This window comes from Thamnophis sirtalis, unplaced genomic scaffold, assembly GCF_051295495.1.
Source record: "Thamnophis sirtalis isolate CommonGarterSnake01/CBP01778 unplaced genomic scaffold, rThaSir2_p1.2 scaffold_4, whole genome shotgun sequence".
Classification (NCBI taxonomy): Eukaryota; Metazoa; Chordata; class Lepidosauria; order Squamata; family Natricidae; genus Thamnophis; species Thamnophis sirtalis.
The window spans coordinates 93,173,209-93,198,514 of NW_028261384.1; the positions used below are offsets into that span (position 1 = coordinate 93,173,209).

The 25,306-nt window shown below is 39.2% G+C and overlaps 1 protein-coding gene across 6 annotated transcripts; it reads left to right on the forward strand.

Moving 5' to 3' along the window:
• RUNDC3A (RUN domain containing 3A) lies at positions 1-24,918 on the forward strand. 6 transcript variants are annotated; one of them, XM_087713422.1, is made up of 11 exons: positions 1-205; positions 6,297-6,421; positions 9,775-9,908; positions 12,854-12,939; positions 15,708-15,854; positions 16,060-16,140; positions 16,795-16,945; positions 19,098-19,255; positions 19,454-19,618; positions 21,146-21,252; positions 23,802-24,918. In XM_087713422.1, the coding sequence occupies exons 1-11, from the start codon at positions 99-101 to the stop codon at positions 23,942-23,944; spliced, it is 1,404 nt and encodes a 467-aa protein (XP_087569548.1). In that variant the 5' UTR covers positions 1-98; the 3' UTR covers positions 23,945-24,918. The 6 variants fall into 6 exon arrangements, with proteins under 6 accessions (XP_087569548.1, XP_013918224.1, XP_087569549.1 ...); XM_014062749.2 differs by having other exon boundaries at positions 2-205; positions 16,780-16,945; XM_087713423.1 differs by having other exon boundaries at positions 2-205; positions 15,708-15,797.
• The last annotated feature ends 388 nt before the right edge of the window (positions 24,919-25,306 follow it).

The window sequence follows — 25,306 nt, forward strand, 5'->3', positions numbered from 1 at the left end:
GAGGGGGTGGGGAGGAGGAGGAAGAGGAGGAGGAGGAGGTGGAGGAGGAAGAGGTAGCAGTGACACCACCAGGGCTATTGAGAGCATCTTTCCCCTGGATGGAATCACATTGTATCCGGTCCACTATGGCGCTGGGGTTGTCCTCCAAGAAAACCTCTTCCCGGAACATCTCAGTAGAAAGGAAAAATCTGATTACAGTCTGCAGGTAAGAGGCTCTTTCATTGTGGGGGTAGAGGAGGGGGATGTAAGCAGAATGAATAAAAGAGTATTCATTCTTAGGCATGTTCCCTAAGATAAAGGTGGGAGGAAGGCCAGGTTAGTGGGCAAGGTAGAAATGAAAGGTGCCATTTCTCAATATTTTAATTTTATGTTTAAACATTTTTTTAAAAAAAGAAAAAGTCTGGAAATGGCTAAGCTTACACAATGTTTCACATACATTTCACACAGGTAGTATGAATATTCAGTTCTATGGGGATAGAGGTAAAAAAGTTAAAAGGTGAAAATACTATATTGAGTGATGGAAAAAACAATCAGGTAGATTGGAATTCAAGAGATCTAAGAGGACAGACTAAGTTGGGCAGAAAAGCACATTGAAAGTAAAAAAAGACGGGGGAATAACAATGGTGGTGTAGAGTTCCAAGGCAGAAGATGGGCCACACTATACATCACTCCACTCAGCATAATCAATGGACATGCTAATTGGGAATGATGTGAGGTTCCATCCAGCACACCCTCCATTATGTTTGCAGAATCAAATTTTCAGCAATTTATGGATCTGAAGCTCAAAGTAATTGTTATTTCCATAAATGTATCCCTCATTAAATCAGTAGACTCTAACAACCTAAGAGGTTTTCTCACATGGCCAGTAAACTTAAGAAATATACCTTAAACTATATTGATCTTACCCTAAAGCTAGCTATTTTCAGCCTTGAAACCTTATTTTCATTCACAAACTGATCAGTTAGCTGAGACAGTTACAGATTGGCAGCTGGAATTGCAGCTTCCAGTGCAAGGTGGAAAATTATGGGAGGCAAGAGAAAGGCTATCTGTAATTCTTAGCTGTTGTAGTGAATTGTTGCCCTTTAGAATTGAATCCCATGAAGAAGCAAGAAATAGGAAACAGAAAGTCACAGGGGGCCCTTTCAATATTAGAATCCCTCTCATTGCTTCCCATTCTTTTTCTCAAGGAAAGGAATGCTCTCTCTTGGAAACAATATTGACAGAAGAATGCTATAGGCATCCATTTAGGGAGATATGAGATCTGGGAAGTGACATCACTGTAGAGCAGTAGAAGGGACAGCGGGAGAAAAGGAGGACTAGCGGGCAGCTGCTATGGCAACAATCTCCATTTTCCAACAAAGGCATTGAGCAAAAAGTAGGACTACATTTAGTTTCTAGTTTCCTCAACCTATATCAAAATAGCATTGTTAAAGCACGGAGAAGATGGTGCAGCTTTTCTTGGTTATTCAGGTGGACTTGCTTAAAATAATAACAATAGAAAAAACAGTTTGGGAAATAAAAGCAGAAGAGACAAAGGGCCTCTTCTATTAGGAGGAACTCATATATCTGACATCAAAGACTAGGTGACCTCTGCTTGTCTGACAAAGTCAACTGCTCAGAATGACAAATAAATGTAGACAATCCTAGCTTGGAGCCAACCAAAGCTTCGTGTCTCTTCTTTCCTGGGACTGGGCAGAATTGGATGGCCTGCCTCCAAGCAACCTGTATCTTTTATTCAACAAGATGACCATGATATTCTGTACTTTTTGTTTTTCACAATGAAGTGAAGGAAGATGTACTCTTCACTTTAACAGACTTATTTTTAGGATTGAATGTTTTTTTAAAAAAAATACAATTATTCTTTTGTTTTTTGAAAGTTGGGTGCAGTGTTGATCATTCTAACTTTCCGAAAGGAGTTGTGGTGGAGAAGATAGAGAATGGGGAGCTAAAATGATGAGAACAGCTTTTTCCAGTCTACTGTCTTTCCAATATTTCCAGCCAGCACAATTGTTGACTAAAATATAAATCATAACCTATCTTTCTTAGACAAGCAAATATCAATAATCATGGCTTTTAAGCTTAGGAGGAGGAAATAAACTCTGGGTGATGGATGTAAATCAATATTATTCACACTGTTTTTAAATACAAGTATTCATGGTTTCCACGGAAGAAAAAAAATCTACTGCAAACATTTATGTAGACAAGCTTTTTCTGCCCGTTTTCTTTTTCTTAATTTATATAGTGCTTACATAAATTAGAAGAAAGAGTAAAGGGTAAGTAATTTTGACTGATAAGATCCAAACATTATCAGCAAATATTTAAATTGGCCGTAATCCCATTGAACTCAAACAAGGCCATCTTCTAGCTAGTTACACATAAGGCTAGTCTTATGTCTAACTCTCTTTCTATATGTGCACATGACAGACATACTTGATAACAAAAATACCACAGAAAGAATATTGATATACAAAGTGTACTTTGGTGAGGGGGGCAGGCTTTGTGGAGAATCTTGAACATGTGCTAATTATTTTTTCCTGACCTTTGGGAGACAATTCTGTGAAAAGGCAATTGCTTCATTTTTCACTGGGCTACATTTTGAATGCTACATTCAGGAATGAGAAATTGTGATACTCATTAACACTATTCATCCTTCTCTTCATTTTACTTTTAAAAATAGGTGTATATGTTAAGAAACTTGATAAATACTCGATTGATAACATTCAGCAACATACTTTCTGAGCAAATTCAGCCTAACCATTGAAGATAAAATACAGTATTAATGAAGATATTATGCAGTATTACCTACTTGGATATGGTAATAGTATATATTCTGGGTGCCTAGGGGTAGATAGATATTACTATCATCATTTCTCTAAGAGCATCTAATTAACTGCTATCTGAAGAATGACAACATTGACTTTTAAGGAGAATTTGGTCAGATAATTCTGGGTTTATTATTTTCAATCTTCAAGTAGTTCACAGAATGTAGAAGTTTAGAGATAGCTAAAAATACTCATTTCTGTCTGGCTGTACAAATAATTTCATGACAACCTGGGAAAAGATACAGCTTCTTTAATAAGAAAACAGATGCTTCACACGTGCTTCCATATAATGCAAAGCAGCTCATTTTAAAGATTTAAATGGCTCTGATGCTTATTTCGAATCACTTAAATCATATTTTCAATTAGCTTCAATTTCATGTTTTTATGGAACTTTGAAGAATATTTTTTCAGGGATTGCAGCCACAGCATGGGTAGGAGATCATGAAAAACCAATACAAAAACCAAAAAAAAAAAAGAGATTAAATTGCAAAGGCTATGCAAAACAGCCCAAAAAGCAAATATCAAGGGACATTCTGAATGGGTTAAATGCCAAATGTATCACAGGAAGTTAACTGTCAGTAGATCAAGTAATCGTTTATATTGCTTTTAATTTTTTTTAAAAAAAATGAAGATTGAATCAGGAGTCTTGATTGATTGATTGATTGAGTCTTATTAACTGCCAACTTCAATGGATTTTTCAGGCATACTGTTATACACACTTGCTTCTTTCAAGCTGTCCTGAACTAAAATGCTTATATTAGATTTTTAGCCAAATAGGAGATCAAGTTAGCAGCCAAATTGAATCCAAGGAATAATTAAACGTATGAAAATCAAGAAGAATGTTCAGCTTTCCAAAAATTTTGGGATATCAATTGCTATTAGCCTTTATTAGACAGAACTGGCAAATTTCAGGTGCATATTTAATGGCAAAATACATTATAGCATTGTGAGTTCATCTTTGCTTTACAGAGATCTGATTTTTTTTCTGATGTTCACATTATTTTGTGTGAACTTTTGATGAACAGTCTACAACCTAAGTTTGATTTTCCAATTCAAACTTGAATACCTGGCTAGGTAGCTGCAAAATTTGTTTACAGACTATAATGTTTAATGAATTACATAATGCATTTAGTATTGTATAAGCATATGCAGTTTGAGATGCAAACAGAAGCAAAATACATCAACATACAATATACTTTAATTACAACTTACATAAGTTGTAAAATGTTGAACAGTGAAACACTGAGTAAAAGTGTATTTCTCAGACTCCTGAAAGCTAAGGAATTCTCTATTTTTTTGTACACATACTTCAATTTGAATTTAAAAGAGTTTACTTTTAACATATGGAGAAATAGAAATGATCTGCCCTAACAGAATCCTAATTACTACCATTCAATGATATGGAAAGGTTTTCTAATTAGTGGAAAGCCAGCCTGGAGAGGTGATTCATGCAGAAATGCCAATGGCAGCCTCTTCTGAGGATGAGTGATTTTTTAAGAGGGACCAATCCAATCACAGATGCTACACTCTTACTCAGCATCCAGTAAAACTCAGAAGAAATTATGGCCAGAGAAGTGGATCATACAGAAATGCACCAGTTACTCTCAGGAGCTATTTACAATTTAATTTATATATGATATCAATCACCCAATATTAGTTTGCAATGGAGTGCTTAAGGAATATTGATATACTTATTTTTGTGTAAATCTGGTTAGAGATATTGCTATAAGTCTCATTAGATTTATGCCAGAAAGTTTTAAGTATTCCTTAATGCACTGCTGCTTAAAGTCATTACTGGGTATAACAATCTGTTCAATAATTTCCCCAAAGTTGCTTAGAATAAAAATCTGCCACGTTTTTGTTCGTTGCTTGCTTAATAGCCACACTATTGAAACATAATACATTTGCAATAATGTAATAATATATTAGTGTACCAGAACATGTTTAAATGATCATCGTTATGTTTGTTCCAAATAAGGACAGGTAAAAGTTGGGTTAATCCAAATTGCCCTCATTTTACAGGAGGAGAAACAAAGAAGCAGATAAATATAAGAAAGCTTACAATTGTTGTTGTTTTTAGTTGCGAAGTCATGTCCGACCTATTGTGACCCCATGGACAATGTTTCTCCAGGCCTTCCTGTCCTCTACCCTCCTCTGGAGTCCATTTAAGCTCATACCTACTGCTTCCGTGACTCCATCCAGCCACCTCATTCTCTGTCAGCCCATTCTTCTTTTCCCCTCAATCTTTCCCAGCATTAGGCTCTTCTCCAGTGAGTCCTTCCTTCTCATTAGGGGGACAAAGTATTTGAGTTTCATCTTCAGGATCTTGCCTCCTAAAGAGCAGCTAAGGGTGATCTCCTCTAGGACTGACTGGTTTGATTGTCTTGCAGTCCAAGGGACTCAGAGGAGTCTTCTCCAGCACCACAGTTCAAAGGCCTCAATTCTTTGGCACTCATCCTTTCTTATGGTCCAACTTTCACAGCCATACATTGCAACTGGGAAAACCACAGCCTTGACTATACGCACTTTTGTTGGCAGGGTGATGTCTCTGCTTTTTAGTATGCTGTCTAGATTTGCCATAGCTTTCCTCCCCAGGAGCAAATGTCTTTTAATTTCTTGGCTGCAGTCCCCATCTGCGGTGATCTTGGAGCCCAGGAAAATAAAATCTGTTAATACCTCCATTTCTTCCCCAACTATTTGCCAGGAATTGAGAGAGGCGGATGCCATGATCTTAGTTTTTCTAATGTTGAGTTTCAAGCCAACTTTTGCACTCTCCTTCTTCACCCGCATCAAGTGGCTCTTTAGTTCCTCTTCACTTTCTGCCATTAGAGTGGTATCATCTGCATATCTGAGGTTGTTGATATTTCTCCCTGAAAGGATATTATTCCAGTTTGGGAAGAGATGAGCTTCCGGTATCTGAAGCCTGACCCATTGATCTCTCTTTCCCCCACCCCATGTGCTTATGTAGACCAAGTTATTTTTCACTAATTTGAACACTTCTACTACCAGGATTCTCAATAGAAGTCTCAAGCTCTCCATTTCCTAAATAGCAGTATTTTTTAATGACCAGTGATTAAGGCAGATATTTTTAAAATGCAAAACCTACATTTCATCACAGAATTCTGATGGTGGAAGACACAACTGGTGTTCATTGACAGTACCAGGTTTGGCAGGGAAAGCAAAAATGTTTCTAAAAGCTTTTATTTGCTGAGCAAGAAGCATGCGAACAACAGGCTATAATGAGTGTCAGAAGCTACCTCGCTGAGGCTGTGCCCAAGCTTTCTGCTGCTACTTTATGAGCAAAGGCTCAGTCCATTGTTGGAAAAGGAAGAACTTTGTCTTATGCTCTTATTTTACAAAGAATTAAAAAAACTACTGTATATCTGGTGGTTTGGCTTCTTTTTCCTTTTAATTCTGTTTAAACAGCATTTCTGTTTAAATTCTATTCTGTTTCCTTTTTACATTCAATTGTAGATTCTCTGTGAAGACTTTATTGGAAAAATATACGATAGAACCCATTGATGACTCATCCGAAGAGTTTGTCAACTTTGCTGCGATTTTAGAGCATATACTCAGCCATCGTTTCAAAGGGGAACATGGTAGGTCAAATAAACGTATCTTGTGGAAGAAGAGGATGATGATGGTGGTGGTGGTGGTGGTGGTGCTAATCTGCATCACTGCAAATTTTATATGTGGAGCTAAGCAAAAACTGCTGAGCTCATACATTGCTGCTTAGCCTATGCATGACTGATGTCTGCAAATTTTTGAGCTAAAAATAGAGGAATCCCCTTTTAGATTCCTTACGTATCCAACATAAGATTGGATTTTAAAAAAAACCTACATAGAATAGAACCATAAAATGGAATTTTTAATATAAGTCCCACTGATGTCAATATATTGAAATAGAAATGTCCAAGACTGAGCTTAAATATCTTTTAAAAACAATGGTTTGATAAAACAGTGATTGATCTCCATATCCCTCATTATAACTCAGCATACACTTGGTATATGCTTCTCCAGTCTTTCGAGCCTTTCATAAACTTGGATTATGTTTCAGTGCAATATAGTATTTTATCCTTCTGATTGGTAAGCAGATAACTCTGTTTGCTTCAGGGTCACTCTTATCAATCCAATCTGTAATATATAGATCAGAATTATTGCTTTCTGAAAGACTAAAGAAATTATGTTAAGAGATGGTGATTGTCAAGAAATAAACATTGAATAGGATGGATGGATGGAAGGGTCTAAAAATATAAATAAAACTCTTCTGAATCAAACCAAAGGTTTGTATCCATTCATAGCTCTCTGTCATATATTGATATATTGATCTTATACTGATCACCATTAGGAGCAACCAGGAAATGTTGTTGTCTTAGGGCTTCAACAAGTATTTTAGAGCCTAAGCAAACACGCTGTTTCTATTATTTGTGTCTTCCCAAAACACAATTATTTGAATAAGATGCTGAACTAGAAACTAAAAGGCTAAAATCTTGTCCTCTGCAGGCATGAAAGCTGGTTGGGTAACTTTATATACTCTATCCTGAATTGTACAAAATAAAGGCAAGATATAAATATTTACATGTAAATAAAAACAAATAGTTTTATTTTATTTTTTTAAGAACTAAAACTGTTCTGTACACTTCTTTCTGCAAAGGCAGTTGGTGGTGGGAGCCCTGTAAAAAGTGAGAAAAGGATATGTCTGAGTAGGCACCTTATGAAAATTATCACCTGCCTTGTTCTCTTTCTCTTCCCTGGGTCTTCCCAAGGTATGACAGGCAGTATCATGTATAATAATGGATGTGGGACTGATCGTGTTTTCTGATGCAATTTCAAAATCTACCTTCCAAATAATATCTGATATATAATTAGAATTAAGTACATTAAGTAGAATTAAGGATTAAGTAGTGATTTTGACATTGATAAACATTTCCACTCCCATCCATCCCAAATTGTTATGATGCTATATATGTGCTGTATTTTTTTTTAGCCAGCAATGGAATTGTTCTGTGATTCCTGTTGTATATATCACAGAAGTGAGTTCACTCACCCACATTTTGTAAATATTTAAGTATATCTTTTAACGTGACAAAATGGAAAAAATGACACTTGGCTACAATGTAAAGTAGTAAGTATACAGCTTGTATAACAGTGTAAATGTGCTGTCCACTCAAAATAATGCAACACAGAGACATTAATGTCTAAACTGCTGGCAACAAAAGTGAGTACACTCCTAAGTGATAATGTCTAAATGGGGACCAAAGTGTCAATATTTTGTGTGGCCACCATTATTTTTTAGGATTGCTTTAACCCTCTTGGGCATAGAATTCACCAGAGCTTCGCAGGTTGCCATTGGAGACCTCTTCCACTCCTCCATGACAACGTCAAGGAACTGGTGGATATTAGAGACCTTCACCTCCATTTCAGAATGCCCCACAGATGTTTAATAGAGTTTAGGTCTGGAAACATGCTTGGACAGTCCATCATCTTTACCCTCAGCTTCTTTAACAAGGCAGTGGTTGTTTTGGAGGTGTATTTGGGATCGTTGTCATGTTGGAATACTGCCCTGTGGCCCAGTCTCCGAAGGGAGGGGATCATGCTCTGCCTCAGTATGTCACAGTACATGTTGTCATTCATGGTTCCCTCAATGAACTGTAGCTTCCCAGAGCCGGCAGCACTCATGCAGCTCCAGACCATGACATTCGCACCACCACGCTTGACTATAGGCACTCTTGTCTTTGTACTCCTCACCTGGTTGCTGCCACACACGCTTGACAACATCTGAACCAAATAAGTTTATCTTGGTCTCATCGGACCACAGGACATAGTTCCATAAATCCATGTCCTTAGTCTGCTTGTCTGCAGCAAACCGTTTGTGAGCTTTCTTGTGCAACTTCTTTAGAAGAACTTTCCTTCTGGGATGACAGCCCTGCAAACCAATGTGATGCAGTGTTTGGCATATGGCCTGAGCAATGACAGGCTGACCCCCCACCCCCACCCCTCCAACCTCTGCAGCAATGCTGGAAGCACTTTTAAATCTATTTTCCAAAGCCAACCTCTGGATATGACTCTGAGCACAGGTACTCAACTTCTTTGGTCGACCATGATGAGGCCTGTTCTGAGTGGAGCCTGTCCTATTAAACCGTTGTATAGTCTTGGCCACAGTGCTGCAGCTCAGTTTCAGGGTCCTGGCAATCTTCTTTTAGCCTAGCCCTAGGCCATCTTTATGTAGAGCAACAATTCATTTTTTTCAGATCCTCAGAGAGTTCATTGCCATGAGGTGCCATGTTGAACTTCCAGTGACGAGTATGAGAGAGTGAGAGCAATGACACCAAATTTAGCACACCTGCTCCCCCTTCACACCTGAGACCTTGTAACACTAACGAGTCACATGACACCATGGAGAGAAAATGGCTACTTGGGCCCCATTTGGACATTATCACTTAGGAGTGTACTCGCTTTTGTTGCCAGCAATTTAGACATTAATGGCTGTGTGTTGCATTATTTTGAGGGGACAGCACATTTAGACTGTTATACAAGCTGTATACTCACTACTTTACATTGTAGCCAGGTGTCATTTCTTCAGTGTTGTCACATTAAAAGATATACTTAAATATTTACAAAATGTGAGGGGATGTACTCACTTCTGTGATGTACTCTATACACCCTGAGATCTACCATTAGTGAGGGATCTGTTTTCTGGTGAACTTTGATAAAGGAATTTGGTCAAAATACTTTATATTGGTCATTGACTAGACTAGAAATAAAACAGTTTTAATACACTAGGGATGAAGAAGCAATGTGTATACATAAAAATGTTAATATGCATCTATTATAGATTTATGATTAGACTCCTTAGCAAGTAGCAGCTAATAGACAGCCATTCATTATTGATCGGTATTGTCTTCAGTACACTACAAGTCTTTCCCCTCCTTCCCTCCCTGCTTCCTCCTAGGTCCTGCCAGTTGGTTTAGCTCTGATGGACAACGTGGCTTCTGGGATTACATCCGCCTGGCATGCAACAAAGTCCCAAATAACTGCGTCAGTAGTATTGAAAACATGGAAAACATAAGCTCCTCCAGGGCTAAGGTCAGAAGATCTCAGGGACTGAGGGAAGCCCTGTTGGGCCGACACTGCCATTACATATAGCTAAGTGGCCACTTCAGGCAATAGATGCTGGGGGCTGTGAATGACAGCCAGGTGTGTGAAGCTGTTCATGCTATACAGCCTGCCCTACCTCCTAACACATTGCCTTTTGATACTATGGAGGTTGCTAGTCAATTGCCAGTTTATTTCTATATGTGGGATGGTGTTGGAAAGAATCTTGACTTTTACCTCACTTGACAAAATTCTTTGGGCCTGCCCTTAACCCAGCTTACCTTCCCTGTAGCTGTGCATCTGACTATATATGCAGATAGCAGAAGCAGGAAGAAAAGTAATAAGAGTTTTAATAATGGTTTTTAAAAATGCAAGCATTTATCTCTGCTACATTGCTCCAGGATGTAGCAAAATTTGGTAGTCAATATTTTTGGTATACATTTCACAAAATTGAAAGAGCCACATGGTTAATGGAAGTACTCGAAAAGAAAAAGTATCTAATTTCTTTTTAAAGTTGGACACATTACCTTCTCTTGTATTATGTTTGATATTAGTCCTACCTTTCTAAATCATTTGATAATGTTCAGTTTGTGTTAGTTTTCTGTCTGAGACATAGCTATAAATCAAACATTTAGAAAGGAATTCTGTTGTCCACAGTATTTGATATACCTGCATTTGATGTGAATCTGCATTATAGGATAAAGATAGCTGGGAAGAATCTTTAAAAAACAGGTAAAAATCAGGTCAATGGGGTTTCGTCTTTAATTAATTTGTATTGGTGTACTGTACTGCTTTCCAACACATGACATGGAAGCTTTTTATCTCTTATTTAATTTTCCACCACATTTATTTGATACTCCCTATTATTACTAAAGGCAAACTTCAATGATTGAATTGCTCACTCTTTATTACCAATGGAGTTTAAGATTGAGAGTTAAGGAACTCACTTTTCAAATCAGAGAGATAAAACTTTATTTTTTATTAATTTTAGTAACTCATTGTTTTATTTGAATATGTCTGTTATGTCTACAGTGACTTATCAACTACCTTTGAGTTTATTCAGGTAAGTTTCCTGAATTTATATATGTTTCTGTTGGCTACTTGTGGCCAACAGAAACACCACTGTGTGAATTATCTCCTCTTGTTGAAAATCATGGCTTCAGATTTGAACACACATTGCATCTGTTTCCAGATGCAGATGCAGTGAGCAGCATCTTTTCTGAGAATGACGTCTATACTGTGGGATTAACTAGTTGTTTTGCTATGGAGAACTGATGATGAATCTGCTTCCAACCAAGGCAAAAATAATAAGGCAAACATTAATACCTTGTATGGGTTCTTTGTCATTTATATTTATTTATGGCAGAGCTACAATATACTGTTGTAAGAAAATGGGCATAAAAGGTTAAGGCCTAAATGTTCTGTCATAATTGAGATTTCTGCCTAGGCATCATCCAGGATAGCACACTGACACTCATAAACATATGCTGGGAGGTAGGAAAAGTCAACATGATGATTGTCATCCCATACCATGATCAAAACACCACAGTGGTAGAGCCTTAATTGTGCAGCATACACCTTGTGGATATTTTTACTGTTGTTGATATACACATAAATACCACTCCCATCCCACCCTCACTATAGCCTTCGGGAATTTTTAAAAATAGGATAAATTGAGTCTCTTTGTTAGCCAATGCTGAGGTGTGAGAAGTAAACATATTGGCTCTACTGCAACTCAAGAAAAGAAAGATAAAAAGGGCCTATTTGTATGTTGCAGAGTCTCCTGGCCCCATACATCAGGCATAGCATGTGGGAAGAGAACAAAAGGCCAACCAAAAACTTTTTAAAATCACCAGATCAAGAAAGAGGAGCCCATTTGTTCTCTTTTCCTACATTCCGTGGTAAAAGAGTAGGTGGCTGAGAATGGAAAGATCTTGTTTCCCCCCCCCCCCTCAATCCTATTTGTTCTCAGTCTTATTTCTGCGTGGGCATGTAGTGAGATCAAGGGCTGGATTTCCTTCTTCTTCAGCTTTCCAAAACTTTTAGCTCAAAGGGAGTCAATTCTGTGAAACCAAATTCCAGAGGGAGAGAAGTCAGCTGGCTTCATTGTGCAATCATCCTGCATACCAGCATTCTGGGGAAATGATGGAGAGGCGCCATGGCTTTCTGAAATTTCTTTCTGTGGCTGCTGGTCCATTTGAGAAAAAGCTGAGTAGAAGAAGAAGAGAGAGAAGAGGAGAACCTATTACCTTAAATATAACTTGTCAGAAAATCAGTTCTATAAAAACAGGAAAGTTACAACTGAGAACAAAATTTCCTATAGTTGCTAAGCAATATAGTCATTAAATGAGTTGTGCTCAATTTTATGACCGCTTTTGCTGTGGTTATTAAGGGAATCTGGCTTCCGCCATTGACTTTGTTTGTCAGAAACACACACACCCTTGGGAATGTTATAAATGGAATCACATGACTTCAGGACACTGATACGTGTGAGTGTGGGGGTCTGTGTGTGGGTATGTAATGTGTGTACAAGTTGCCAAGTGTTCAAATTTTGATTTTGTGACTGAAGATGCAGACTGTGAGGATGCATGAGAATTGGTTGTAACTCACATCTTTCAGCACCGTCGTAACTTTCAATAGCCATTAAACAAATGGTCATAAGTTGAGGAGTGAGACATACTGACTTTAAAAAAGGTATGTATTTGGAAACAGCAGTGGATTAAGTTACTTAATGTCACAATAGGAACCTTTATTTGGCTGTTATCCCGCTTTCCTTAGATTTTTCCGAGCTATCTTTACTTCGTGTACAGATTCGGTTTGAAATAGATATAAATCTTTTTCAGCATTGGTCAGAATCTCGTGTTGAGTTAGTCCATGTTCATATACAATGAACAATTTTTGTAGTGCTGCCTGTTCTAGCAAACTTTCTGTTTTAGGGCCGGGCATGGATTCGTGTGGCCCTGATGGAGAAGCGCATGTCTGAGTATATTGCAACAGCACTTCGGGATACTAGAACAACCAGGTAAGAACTTCTGTGCTGCTACCAAATAAGGTAAAGGTTCCCCTCACACATATTTGCTAGTTGTTCCTGACTCTAGGGGGCAGTGCTCATCTCTGTTTCAAAGCCAAAGAGCCAGCGCTGTGGTCATGTGGCTGGCGTGACTAAACGCTGAAGGCGCATGGAATGCTGTGTTACCTTCCCACCAAAGGTGCTTCCTATTTTTCTACTTGTATTTTTACATGCTTTTGAACTGTTAGGTTGGCAGAAGCTGGGACAAGCAATAGGAGCTCACTCTGTTTACGGTGCTAGGGATTCAAACCACTGAATTGCCAACTTTCTGATCGACAAGCTCAGCGTCTTAGCCACTGAGCCACCGTGTCCCTATTCCACCAAATAGTCACCCCCTTTTCCTTTGCTCCATTTTCATCTGATCAGGTAGGTCTGTAGCCCAAGTCTCTAGTTACTTTCCCAACCAAAATTGCAACTATACAAAGGAGCTCATATAGGACTACACATCCTATTAAATAGGAAGGAAAAAAACGTCCCAAGCTCATAAATATAAATACAGTGTAAACTTAGATGCATGTAATTAAACATTTCAAAATCTCAAAAAGTGGACACAAGTTTGGAAATCTTGTACTCGGTATAAAACAATTCCGCTGTTATTTTTCTTCTGCAATATATAGTAGTCATAAATGAACTTCTATTCTGCAAGTGCAAGACAATTACTCTCAACTTTTCTGGAAATCTGTGCATCTTAAATTCTAAGCCTAAAAAGGACGCAGTAGCTCAGTGGCTAAGACTCTGAGCTTGTCGATCAGAAAGGTCGGCAGTTCAGTGGTTCAAATCCCTAGTGCCGCATAACGGGTGAGGTCTTGTCCCAGCTTCTGCCAACCTAGCAGTTCAAAAAAACGTAAAAATGCAAGTAGAAAAATAGTGGGAAGGTAACAGAGCTTCTTCCTTTGGTGGGAAGGTAACCGTGCTCCACGCGCCCTCGGCATTTAGTCATGCTGGCCACATGACCACAGAGACATTTTCGGACAGCGCTGGCTCTTTGGCTTAGAAACAGAGATGAGCACCATCCCTGGAGCCGGAAACAACCAGCATGGATGTGCGGGAGAACCTTGACCTTTACCTTTAAAAGGGCAAGAGGCTCTTATAGTGCAATATTTGGCATTAGCCTAGTTTTTGAATTGCTTGATGCTAACATCATATACAGAGAAAGCGATGCCTAATGCTTTGCCTCTATGATGCAAAAATGTCTTATGTTCAAACTGTTGACTAAGTGGGTTTGTTTGGACCTAAATGTGTTATACAGATTTATATACAGTGTATATACAGAATTTTTGGATGACTTTGATGTTTTTAGTTTTTTGATTGCAGATGGCAGGCTGCCCAGGAAAGCGAACTGACCGAGGCTTCCCGAGAGCATAAAGCAAACTCCTGGTCCCGACAAAAACCCCTTTTATTAATTTACTGTAAATTCTGCTGATTCAAATACAGCAAAGTCTTTCAAGGGAGGATTTACAGACAAGAGACTTTATTTGGCATAGAGAGCTGCCAGGCTGATATCTGCAAAACTTGGCAAGGAGTCTCAGAAAGTCACGAGCCAATTAAGCCAACTAATTGTATTCTGCAAACTCCACTCCCCTTTTGCTCCTCTTTTATTTCCGCTGGGAGGGGCCACTCATCTTCCACCTGTGGCCTTGCTCCCAAGTTGATCCCTGTTCTTTAGCTGTTCCCTTCGTCTGGCAACTCTATGCATGTACACACTGGGGACAGGCTACAGCTGATCGTCTGCCTCACTAATGTCTGACTCTGAAAGCAGTGATTACTGCCATATGGCTCTGGCCCCCTGTCTGCCTCTGACACAGAGCCTTAATCAGAGCCTTTCCCAGACTCAAGGACTGGCCCATGTTCCTCCCCAAACTCCTCACTGTCTGAATCAGCTGCCAGCTCTGCTGGCAGGCCACAACAGAAAGCATCTGCTTTTGGCTTAATCTTTAAGAATGTGCCTGGGAACCTATATTGTCCCCATATGTTTTTCTTGAAATATAAAGTAGTGGACTGCTGTGACTAGGGGACTTATTTAAGAAGTGCCCAACTGTCCAGAAAAGAACAAACGTAAATAAGAGTTGTTTCCTGTGAAAAGAATGATAGAGGCAATGGCAGGCCTTATTTCAATAAAGTAATCTTTTATAAATAGTTTTGTCATTGGATGACCTTATTCTATATGTCTATATGCATTGTGTGCATTCCTTTCCATTCTAAAGGAGAAATATGTAAATCTAGCTATATGTTCCATATTTGTAATACAGATAGTTTTCGACTTACAACAGTTCATTTAATGGCCTCTCAAAATTACAAAGGCATTGAAAAAAGCGACTTATGCCCATTTTTCACACTTATAACCATCCACATACTAACATGATCAAAATTCAGATGCTTGGGAACTGACTCAACTTTATGATGGTTGCAGTGTCCTGGGATTGTATCAATCCCTTTTGCAAACTTCCGACAAGCAAAGTCAATGGGGAAGCCATATTCACTTGACAACCATGTTGCTAATTTAACAACGGCAGTGACTCACCTAACCAAAATGGGCCAAAATTCACTTAACATCTGCCACACTTAGCAGCAGAAATTTTGGGCTGTTGTGGTTGTAAGCTGAAGACTACCTGTAATAGCATGGTGGGAGATATGGGATAACAACTCCCATATCTTTTACCACATTTACCCTTATTTATTTAATCAAGAACGTCTCTCTTTCCTCACCCCTTCCTCTGTAGGAGATTTTATGATGATGGAGCAATAATGTTACGAGAAGAATCGACTGTCCTTACAGGAATGCTGATTGGTCTCAGTGCTATAGACTTCAGGTACATTGATGCCCTCAAAAATAAACATTTTTGTCTGGATGAGCACTATTACTTTGGGTAAGCATTGTATTTTCCATGACATACTTATTGAATGAACTACATTTGATTGTCTTTGCACATAAAATCAAATAAACAATATTGTGGCGATATGTGTGCCCAACTGATATTAGGACTGTGATACTGCCCTAAACTATCTGTGGTAGGTACTCGAGAGAGAGAGGGATCTTTAAATAACTAAATCCAATCTTGGTTTGTTTTTCAGTTTCTGCCTCAAAGGAGAAATTATGGATGGTAAGACACCAGTGGTTATCGACTATACTCCCTATCTGAAGTTTACACAGAGGTAATGTGATTTCCTAATGTTGCCTTGTGTGTCATTAGGATTAGGCTACAGAGCAGGATGGCAGAAGGTTCTCCAAGGCTAGAAATGTAAACTTGATTGTTCAGAGTTGAAGAGATGCATGTTTAATTTAAAGAGGAACCTCCCATTTAAAAAAAAACACATTCTAAGCTGGCTCCACATGTAAGACAGATTGGATTGTCATCATTATCATTATTATCATCATAATTGGAGAAGGTACTGAGGTGGCAAAATTAACTATATCCCTTCTGATCATAAATTTGCATAGGATGACAGGGAACAAATTATCCCTGCATATTAACAAAAATAACTGTTCCCCTGAAGATAAATAAATAGCAGAACAGGTAGAACAGAATGCATTAACATTCTTTTTGTAGGTTATTTTTTTTAATTGAAGTTTTCAGAATTCTTGGGACTTGAAATGATTAGATATATCTATGTCGGACAGGTAAACAAGATATTCTATGAAAAAACCTGTAGAAACTCCTCAATCCATTCTTATTAGGATCACTAAAATATAATGCTGCTGTCTGTAAACCTGAGATGGACATGGAAGACTCTAGCAGGCAGTTGTGCATCCCATTTCAGTCGCTTTTTTGCAGTAAACTTCAATCTCTCTAGTTATGATTACCTAAGTGATGAAGAGGACCGGCACAGCCTGGAGAGCAGCACCAGTGAAGAGAGCTCTCCTGACCACCCTTACTTACCATTAGTGACTGCAGAAGACAGCTGGTATATTAAATGGCGCAAGATAGAGCAGAAGTTTCGCATCGTCTATGCACAAAAGGTACCTGGAGTTCAAGCATGAGCATAAGGCTCTGAGGGTCAAATCTACACCTGACATAAAAGCAAGATATCTCAAAGGGCAAAGGAAATGTTCACGGTTGCACAGCTGAGATTGGAGCGAGATTTAGAAATAGTGCTCTAGCCTTAGAGGGAGACAACTGACAAAGGAGTCCCTCCTGTGCTCCACAGGACTTCTAAAATCAGCTTTCTGAAGTAAAAAAGAATCAAGGGAAGATTTTGCAGACGGGGATGAGAATTTAATAGATCTAAATAAAACTTCCTTGGGAAAGAGCTAATGGAAGCAGAGTAGACATGGAGAGGGATTTCTACATGACTGTACCATATGGAAAATTTTTGCTCTCAAGGTGGTATTTGTATTGAGGAAGGAACTTCCCATTCAGAAAAATCAGATGGTGGGGTTCCTCTAAATTGGTGACTTTAAATGTATTGGATTATGGGCAGTGTTTGGTGACATAAAAATTGTAGTCCAATATAATTGGAAGTCACTAGATTACAGGAAATTTTGCAATAGGCTAAGACAGTTATCTGTTCAGAATATGTTACCAGGGGTTAATTAAAGTATATTGATTACCTTACCAGACAGACAATTCTTAATATATGTTTTGTTTCCTATCCCCCTCCCCCTCTTTCTCAAGGAATGCACCCAAGGAACAACAGGTTGGGGAAGGCTGTTCTAAAACTTTGATTATAACTAACTCCACAAAATACTTTTTGCCAGGCTTTAAATTATTTCATATCTCCTATTGCTATGCCCTAAAGACACAAACTTCCCTCAGAAATTCTTCTTTATGCTTCCCTTTGTAAAAAACACAAGGGGGAACAATCTTCTGCATTTGAAATGCAGAACTTTGAAATGTCCTTTTTAAAGATTACCTGGTATAGAAAACATATATTTTGGTGCAATATTTTTAATTTGCTTTCGAAAGGCTTATACTTGCTAAGATTTTTAGCTACCTGTTGGTTCATTGATTTATTACTACTAGTTTTGATATGCTAGAGAGTTCAGTTCTAAAACAACTTTTATTGTTGTTAGCTGCGAAGTCATGTCTGACCCATCGCGACCCCATGGATGATGTTCCTCTAGGTCTTCTTGTCCTCTACCATCCTCTGGAGTCCATTTAAGCTCACCCTGACTGCTTAAGCGACTCCATTCAGCCACCTCATTCTCTGTCAGCCCATTCTTCTTTTGCATTCAATCTTTCCCACAATTAGGCTCTTCTCCAGTGAGTCCTTCCTTCTCATTAGGTGGACAAAGTATTTGAGTTACATCTTCAGGATCTGGCCTTCTCAAGAGCAGACAGGGTTGATATCCTCTGGGACTGATCGGTTTGATCACTTGCAGACAAGGGACTCGCAGGAGTCTTCTCCAGCACCATAGTTCAAAGGCCTCAAGTCTTTGGCGCGCAGCCTTTCTTATGGTCCAACATTCACAGCCATACATTGCAACTGGGAAAACCATAGCCTTGAATATATGCACTTTTGTTGGCAGGGTGATGTCTCTGCTTTTTAGTATGCTGTCTAGATTTGCCATAGCTCTTTAGTTTCTCTTCACTTTCTGCCATTAGAGTGGTGGTATTTGCATATCAGAGATTGTTGATATTTCTCCCAGCAATCCTAATTCCAATTTTTTATTCATCTAGCCCCGCCTTTCTCATGAGTCCTCTGCATATAAGTTAAATAGTGAGTATACAGCCTTGCCAGACTCCATTCCCAAATTTGAACCAATTAATGGTTCTGCATCCAGTTATTACTGTTTCTTCTTGACCCGCAAATAGATTTCTCAAGAGACAAATAAGATGGTGTGGTACTCCCCTCTCTTTAAGAACTTGCCACAATTTGTTGTGATCCACACAATCAAAGGCTTTAGCATAGTCAATGAAGCAGTAGATGTTTTTCTGAAACTCCCTAGCTTTCCCATGATCCAGCATAATACAACTTTTGAAGGTTATTACATCTGTAGTCTAAAAATGGGGTTAGCAATTCATGGACAAGAATCATTTTTTTAAAAAATTCATGCTTATTGGCTGTTTTTGCAGTTTATTCCAATAATCCATTAATTTTGTGGCAATTTCATTGTTTTACTGCATAGGAATTAACTTTTCTCCCTTTCCCCTTCATTTGCTGTGTCTCAGGGCTACCTAGAAGAGCTAGTTCGGTTGAGAGAGTCACAACTCAAGGATCTGGAGGCAGAGAACAAACGCCTGAAGTTAAGGCTGGAAGAGGTGAAAGTGCAGAATCAGTTGGAGAAACGGGAATTGGAAGGCATCATCCTGGAACTGCAAGAGCAGCTGTAAGTAAGACCCAACGCCATATACTCTCCTTGCCAGTAATAAATAGGCCCAAATGGAATCCATTTCCCCTTGTCCTGTGAGGCGGAGGGGGGGGTTCTAAGGTTTGTTAAAACTGGATTCTGAGGGTGGTGTACACATTGCTTTTCCCTGGTTCCTTGCCTTGAGCTGACAGGTTGCATTCCCTCCTCCTCAATCAGATTTCCCTCCTCCTGCTCTGCCCTCAGGACAGGCCTCATTCCTTCAGACAACAGCCAGTTTGCCCAACTCTCCAAGGAGATGTCCGCACCCTTGGTGAACCAGTGGCCCTCTTTGGGTACTCTGAACGGTAATGAAAGCCACGCAGAAGCTAAGATATTCAGGAGGTCAGTGTGTGTCTAAAAGATGTAACCTTTTCTCTAAGATCTCTTGCATTCTTAGCACAATTGCTGAAAATCTGTGTTGTGGGTTTCTTCCATTTCAAGACAAGGAATAAGTTTTACACTTTTCAATAAGTTTAACATTTATGAAAAATAACTTAATCTTTCCCCCCGTTTCCGTTTTCATCACTAACTTGTTTATCACAACTCTTCACAAGCCCCAGAACTTGTGTAGCATCTTTCCACTAAAGAATTGCCTATCTTTGTTCCACATCTATTCTCTATTTGCTTGGTCTAGGTCAACTTAAGCAAATAATTGAACCATAATAAATCCCTTCTAGCTTTACTCTGGTTTCAATTTGCCTTACTAAAATAGCCAATCTGTTTTTAAGAGAAGCAGAAAAATTATTCTTTTTCAGAATGAAAGCATCAAACTTTGATGTTCTTGGAAAAGGAATTAAGGTCACTGCCTAATTTAGAGTGGAACTTCATTATCTAGGAAACATTTTATTCATGCAAACAGGTTTCTTTTGGCAATCCTGCCACATGAAGAAATAGGCACAACACTGACCTACACTGTCTGATTCTGACCAATGATGAAAAAGACATTTGTTTGCCGTCTTGACTTTATATTTGGCAAATTAGTATGAATTATTCCCCATTGAGAAAATTTTGTAACCACTTAATATTAGAATTGGCTGAACAAAAGAAGAGTTCAAGAATAAAAAGAAGGGAATCAATGGAGAACAATAATATTCAAGGATTATCCATAGTGTATAGTATAGCCTTTATTGTCATTGTACATCTATACAACGAAATTGGTTTTAGCCTCACTGGTGCAATCAGTATAGCCCATACACACTCCACTGTGACACGAGGAACTCAAAGCCTACATATGCAGGCATTTTGGATTTTTTTTTAAGGTTAAAAAACTGGTGAAGAAATAAAACATGCCAGAGGTGGGCAATTACAAACCATAGTTGCATTGTTGCTAAAAAGTCACTGAAAGTCTGCCTGAAAAACTGTCTAGCTATCTGACTTCAGTAGCTACCTAGGTTGCCTTGTTTTAAGATGTGCCTCCTGTACACATCAGAATTATATAGTTATGGGATGTTTTTCTGGCAGCTTGCTCAAGTCTTTCTATATCAAATCTTGGCAGGGGTGCCTTTGGAATTATGAAACCAAATTATGAGCTCTTTAAACATGGCTCATGTGATGGGCATGACCAAGGTCAATTATAAACCATCCACTGCCAAAAAAAAAAAAAAACCCAAAGTGAAGATGCTTCCAGGATGCCCTCTGACATTCACCTTCCTTTTTTTTTTCCTGGATAGATGGTCACTTTCAGACAAAGCAGTGGTTTGTAGCCACTCACTATTGCTATCATTTATATATTAAAATGAAGTTAGGTAGGACAGAGGAGCCAGCAAATCTCAACAGTTATCATCATAATACCAGACTGGATATGTACACGTTCTGGGATTTAGTTCAGAGATGTCTCCCAATTCTTATTTTTTTCCCCTTGTTTTCCAGGCACAGCTTCATGAGCACAGATCAACTCTCCACGGAAATAAGCTTGAGTTCTGATTCACAACGGATGGGTGAAGGGAAACATGAAGGGGAGCCTTGGGGGCCACTGGGTAAGAGTATGTATGGTCTTGGGAAATACCTGGGATTGGAGTTGTACATCACTCAAAGCCCTTGGGTCATTTCATTTGGCTTTATGTTTTCCGAACCCAACCATATTGTCCTGTTCAACCATTTGTGGTTTAGTATTTGTTAAACCCCCAAAGGGCTTACTTTTAAAAAAAATAAGACATGCCACAGCTTATCACACCCTTTGCCCTTCATTTTCTTTTCCTTTCTATGTATGTGGATGCTGGCTCCCACAAAGGACATTTATTAAATTTATAGGCCATCCATCTCCCTGATAAGACAATTCTGAAAATTTTTAGAGTCCCATAATTAATATTTTCCAAGGCAAGTATGTTACACAAGAAACAGATTCTTGGTCTTGGCTCAAATCAAGCTGAGACTATGAAATCACACTTCCTGTTTTCTGCATAATGTATGAAAAAGTTATTAGTTTCAAGAAATAAATAATTCCAATAATTAACAACAGTGGTTCCTCACAAACCGGAAGTTCCATTTCCCATTAAGCTTTGTCTACAGATTTGTCAGTGACTTCACAACTAGAAATAAAGCAAAAATAGGCTTTGTTGTTCCATCTCCCTTTGGGTTTCCCTTGTTCCAGTTGACTTTCCAATACATATTATGTAATTCTATTCAAACTACCATAATTTAGTAATTTAGTAATTTAATAGATTTGTATGCCGCCCAATCCCGTAGGACTCTGGGCAGCTTACAGAAACAAGATAAAATTAAAAGTTAAAAATAAAAAGATACAATTTTAAAAACAACACACCATACATTCCGTCTAGGTGGGGCTGGGCCTTGTTCAACAGCCCCAGGCCTGCCGGAACAGCCAGGTTTTAGTGGCCTTACGGAAAGCCGAGAGAGTGGGAAGGGTCCGGATCTCTACGGGTAGATCGTTCCACAGGGCCAGAGCAGCTACAGAGAAGCCCTCCCCCGAGGGGCCGCCAGCCGGCATTGTCCGGCCGACAGCACCTGGAGGAGGTCTAACCTGTGAGATCTTATTGGTCATAGGGAGGTATGTGGCAGGAGGCGGTCTCTCAGATAGCCAGGTCCTAGGCCATGTAGGGCTTTCAAAGTAATGACTAGCACCTTGAAGCGCATTTGGAAACCAATAGGAAGCCAGTGCAGCTCGTGGAGGATGGGTGTAACGGGTGTATCTAGGTACACCCGATATCGCTCACGCGGCTGCATTCTGGACCAACTGTAGTCTCCGAACACTTTTCAGGGGCAGCCCAATGTAGAGCGCATTACAGTAATCGAGCCTAGAGGTGACGAGGGCATGAGTGACCATTCGAAGTGCCTCCTGGTCCAGGTAGAGCCGCAACTGGTGCACCAGGCGAACCTGGGCAAAAGCCCCCCTGGTCACAGCCGATAGGTGATGTTCTAATGTCAGTTGCGAATCCAGGAGGACACCCAAGTTGTGAACCCTCTCTGAGGGGTGTAAGATTTCACCCCCCAGGCTAAGGGATGGAATGTCTGGACTATCCTTGGGAGGCAACATCAATAGCCACTCTGTCTTGTCTGGATTGAGTGCAAGCTTGTTCATTCCCATCCAAACCCGACAGCCTCCAGGCACTGGCACATCACTTCCATCGCTTCGCTGAGTTGGCACGGGGCGGACAGATACAGTTGTGTATCGTCCGCATATTGATGATATTTAATCCCATGCCGGCGTATGATCTCACCCAGTGGCTTCATGTAGATATTAAATAGGAGGGGGGACAGGACCAAGCCCTGTGGCACCCCATATTTGAGGGGCCTAGGGGTTGACCTCTGTCCTCCAACCAACACCGACTGCGACCTGTCCGAGAGGTAGGAGGAGAACCACCGTAAAACGGTGCCCCCCACTCCCACCTCCCTGAATATATTAGAATTCAATACCTTTTATATTTTATGCTTAAAACAATTGTTTGTTGTTTGAATTATTAAGACATTAGAATCATCTTAAATTGATGTTCAGGACAAAACATTGGACATAGCATATATAGTTCCAAATTGATGCCAAGATGAAATTATCTGCAATTATATGCATTTTGTCTTGAAATTTGTCTTCTCAATCAAGAGGCACATTCATGACAATAACATACAGAAGACTGGCTTCTTTGCAGGATCATAATTCTGTTTTGCATTCTCAGTCTTCCAAGTAACATGGACATCCATCTTATGCAATGCCAGCCTTCTGGCTTTCTCTAAAACAAATGTGTAATTAATTTTTCAAGTTACAACTGCTGTTTTTTTGGATTAAGCTCTACATTTTTAATCTTTCAATAAAGTTAATGAACTTTTATTGAGGAGTTATTAATAATGTATTAACAAATTAATGAATGTGGTGCTAGGTGCCTGTCATATGCAGCCTCAGACTCTTCAAAAGTTATCAACAGATTTCTTTTGTAAGCAAAGTAGAAATTCAACACACAGGGGAAGTTTTAGCTTTTAATCTAGCTGTTATGGAGTGATGGAGTATAGGCCAGCCATGTTCTCAGAGGTGGTCTACACTCATTTTAAAACCTTCCCTCTCTTCTTCTCTTTGCAGGAAAGGACCCAACTCCATCAATGTTGGGCCTCTGTGGATCTTTGGCCTCACTGCCTAGCTGCAAATCTTTAGCTAGCTTAAAATCCAATGAGTGTCTGGTGAGCGACAGCACAGAGCCCAGCCCTGCTCATAGCCCCAGCTGAGACATCTTATAAATGTCTATGAAGGAGATTTTGGGCGGACAAAACATCTTGAGTCAAGCCCCTTTGGCTTGATTTCAGCAGGTGGGGAGGGCAACTGAACCATTTATCCAGCTTGATGCAAAAGGGCAATGTGTCTGCTTCCTCATCAAAATATTCTTAGAAACCCAGACTTTCTTCCTTAAATTGGGAGCAGAGAGAAAAAAGAGAAAGCACCCACTTTGTCAAAAAAATGGAAGGATTGGCAACAAAAAGTGCTTTTGTAACATGATGCTGTATATATGTAATGTATATTATATATGGTTGAGATTGCCAAAAGGTGGCTGCCTCTGCAAAACATTTAAGAAAAAACCCTTTAAATGTCTATTTCCAGAGGCAGAAAGAAAGATCCCTTACAAGTTGAAATCTGCCACACATTGTTCAATGTGAAGATTTGCACAATGGAAAAGGAAATTGCCTGATCCTATATCTGTCCCCTTTCATTGAAGTGAATGCTCTGTGGTTGTGTTCCTGAAAACAGCATTTTAAGACTTAATTGTGGGAAGGGAGATAATTTGTTACCTATCTTAAACCCACTGCCACACTTGAAAGACAAATGCAGGATCTGTTTTGGTTAATCGTATTACAGAAAGGGGATTCAAGGCAGCTTCAGATTCCTGGATAACTTTTCAGCACAAGAATCATTTTTGTGTCTTCCTTGGCCCTGCCACTCTTGAATGAGTCTACTTCCAACATGTTTCTCCTGCATGTTGTTACCCCATTGGAATTTTCTGCTTTAGGGATAGAACATTGGAAGTTGAAGAAGAACCAATATTTATATCTTGACTTTTGATCTGTGCCATAGTTCTGAAGCAGCAAGACAAACATTAAGAATCTACTCCGGGATAAATCAAGATCATCACTGACCAGAACTGAGAAACTGACTGATACCACCTAGTGCGATTGTTAGAACAGACATTAAATCAAATTAAGGAGTTGGCAGACAATGCTTACTGATGTTATTTTCTAGTAACAAATTCAGGGTGGGTTTTTAAATTCTGCAGTCACTAACAATTTCAACAGTGACCAACTGTGTCAAGAATGGGACAACTCACTTAGTCGTCCCATTCTTTCCTCCAAGTAGACACATGTTTCAATGGTTATGTGTAACACAAAAGGGAAGAGCTTCTTCCCATAACCTTGTAATAATGACAGTATTGTCAAAATTCAAAAGCCATAGCTGAAAAACTTTGGTATGTCTATGTGGGTGGTGAGGGAATTCATATTTCTCTCATTTAGAGTACTGAGAGATAAACTGGCTATGTTTATGAGCATTGCAAACTTAGCCTATGTTGCTAGTTATGGTTTGTGTATGTTTAGAACACT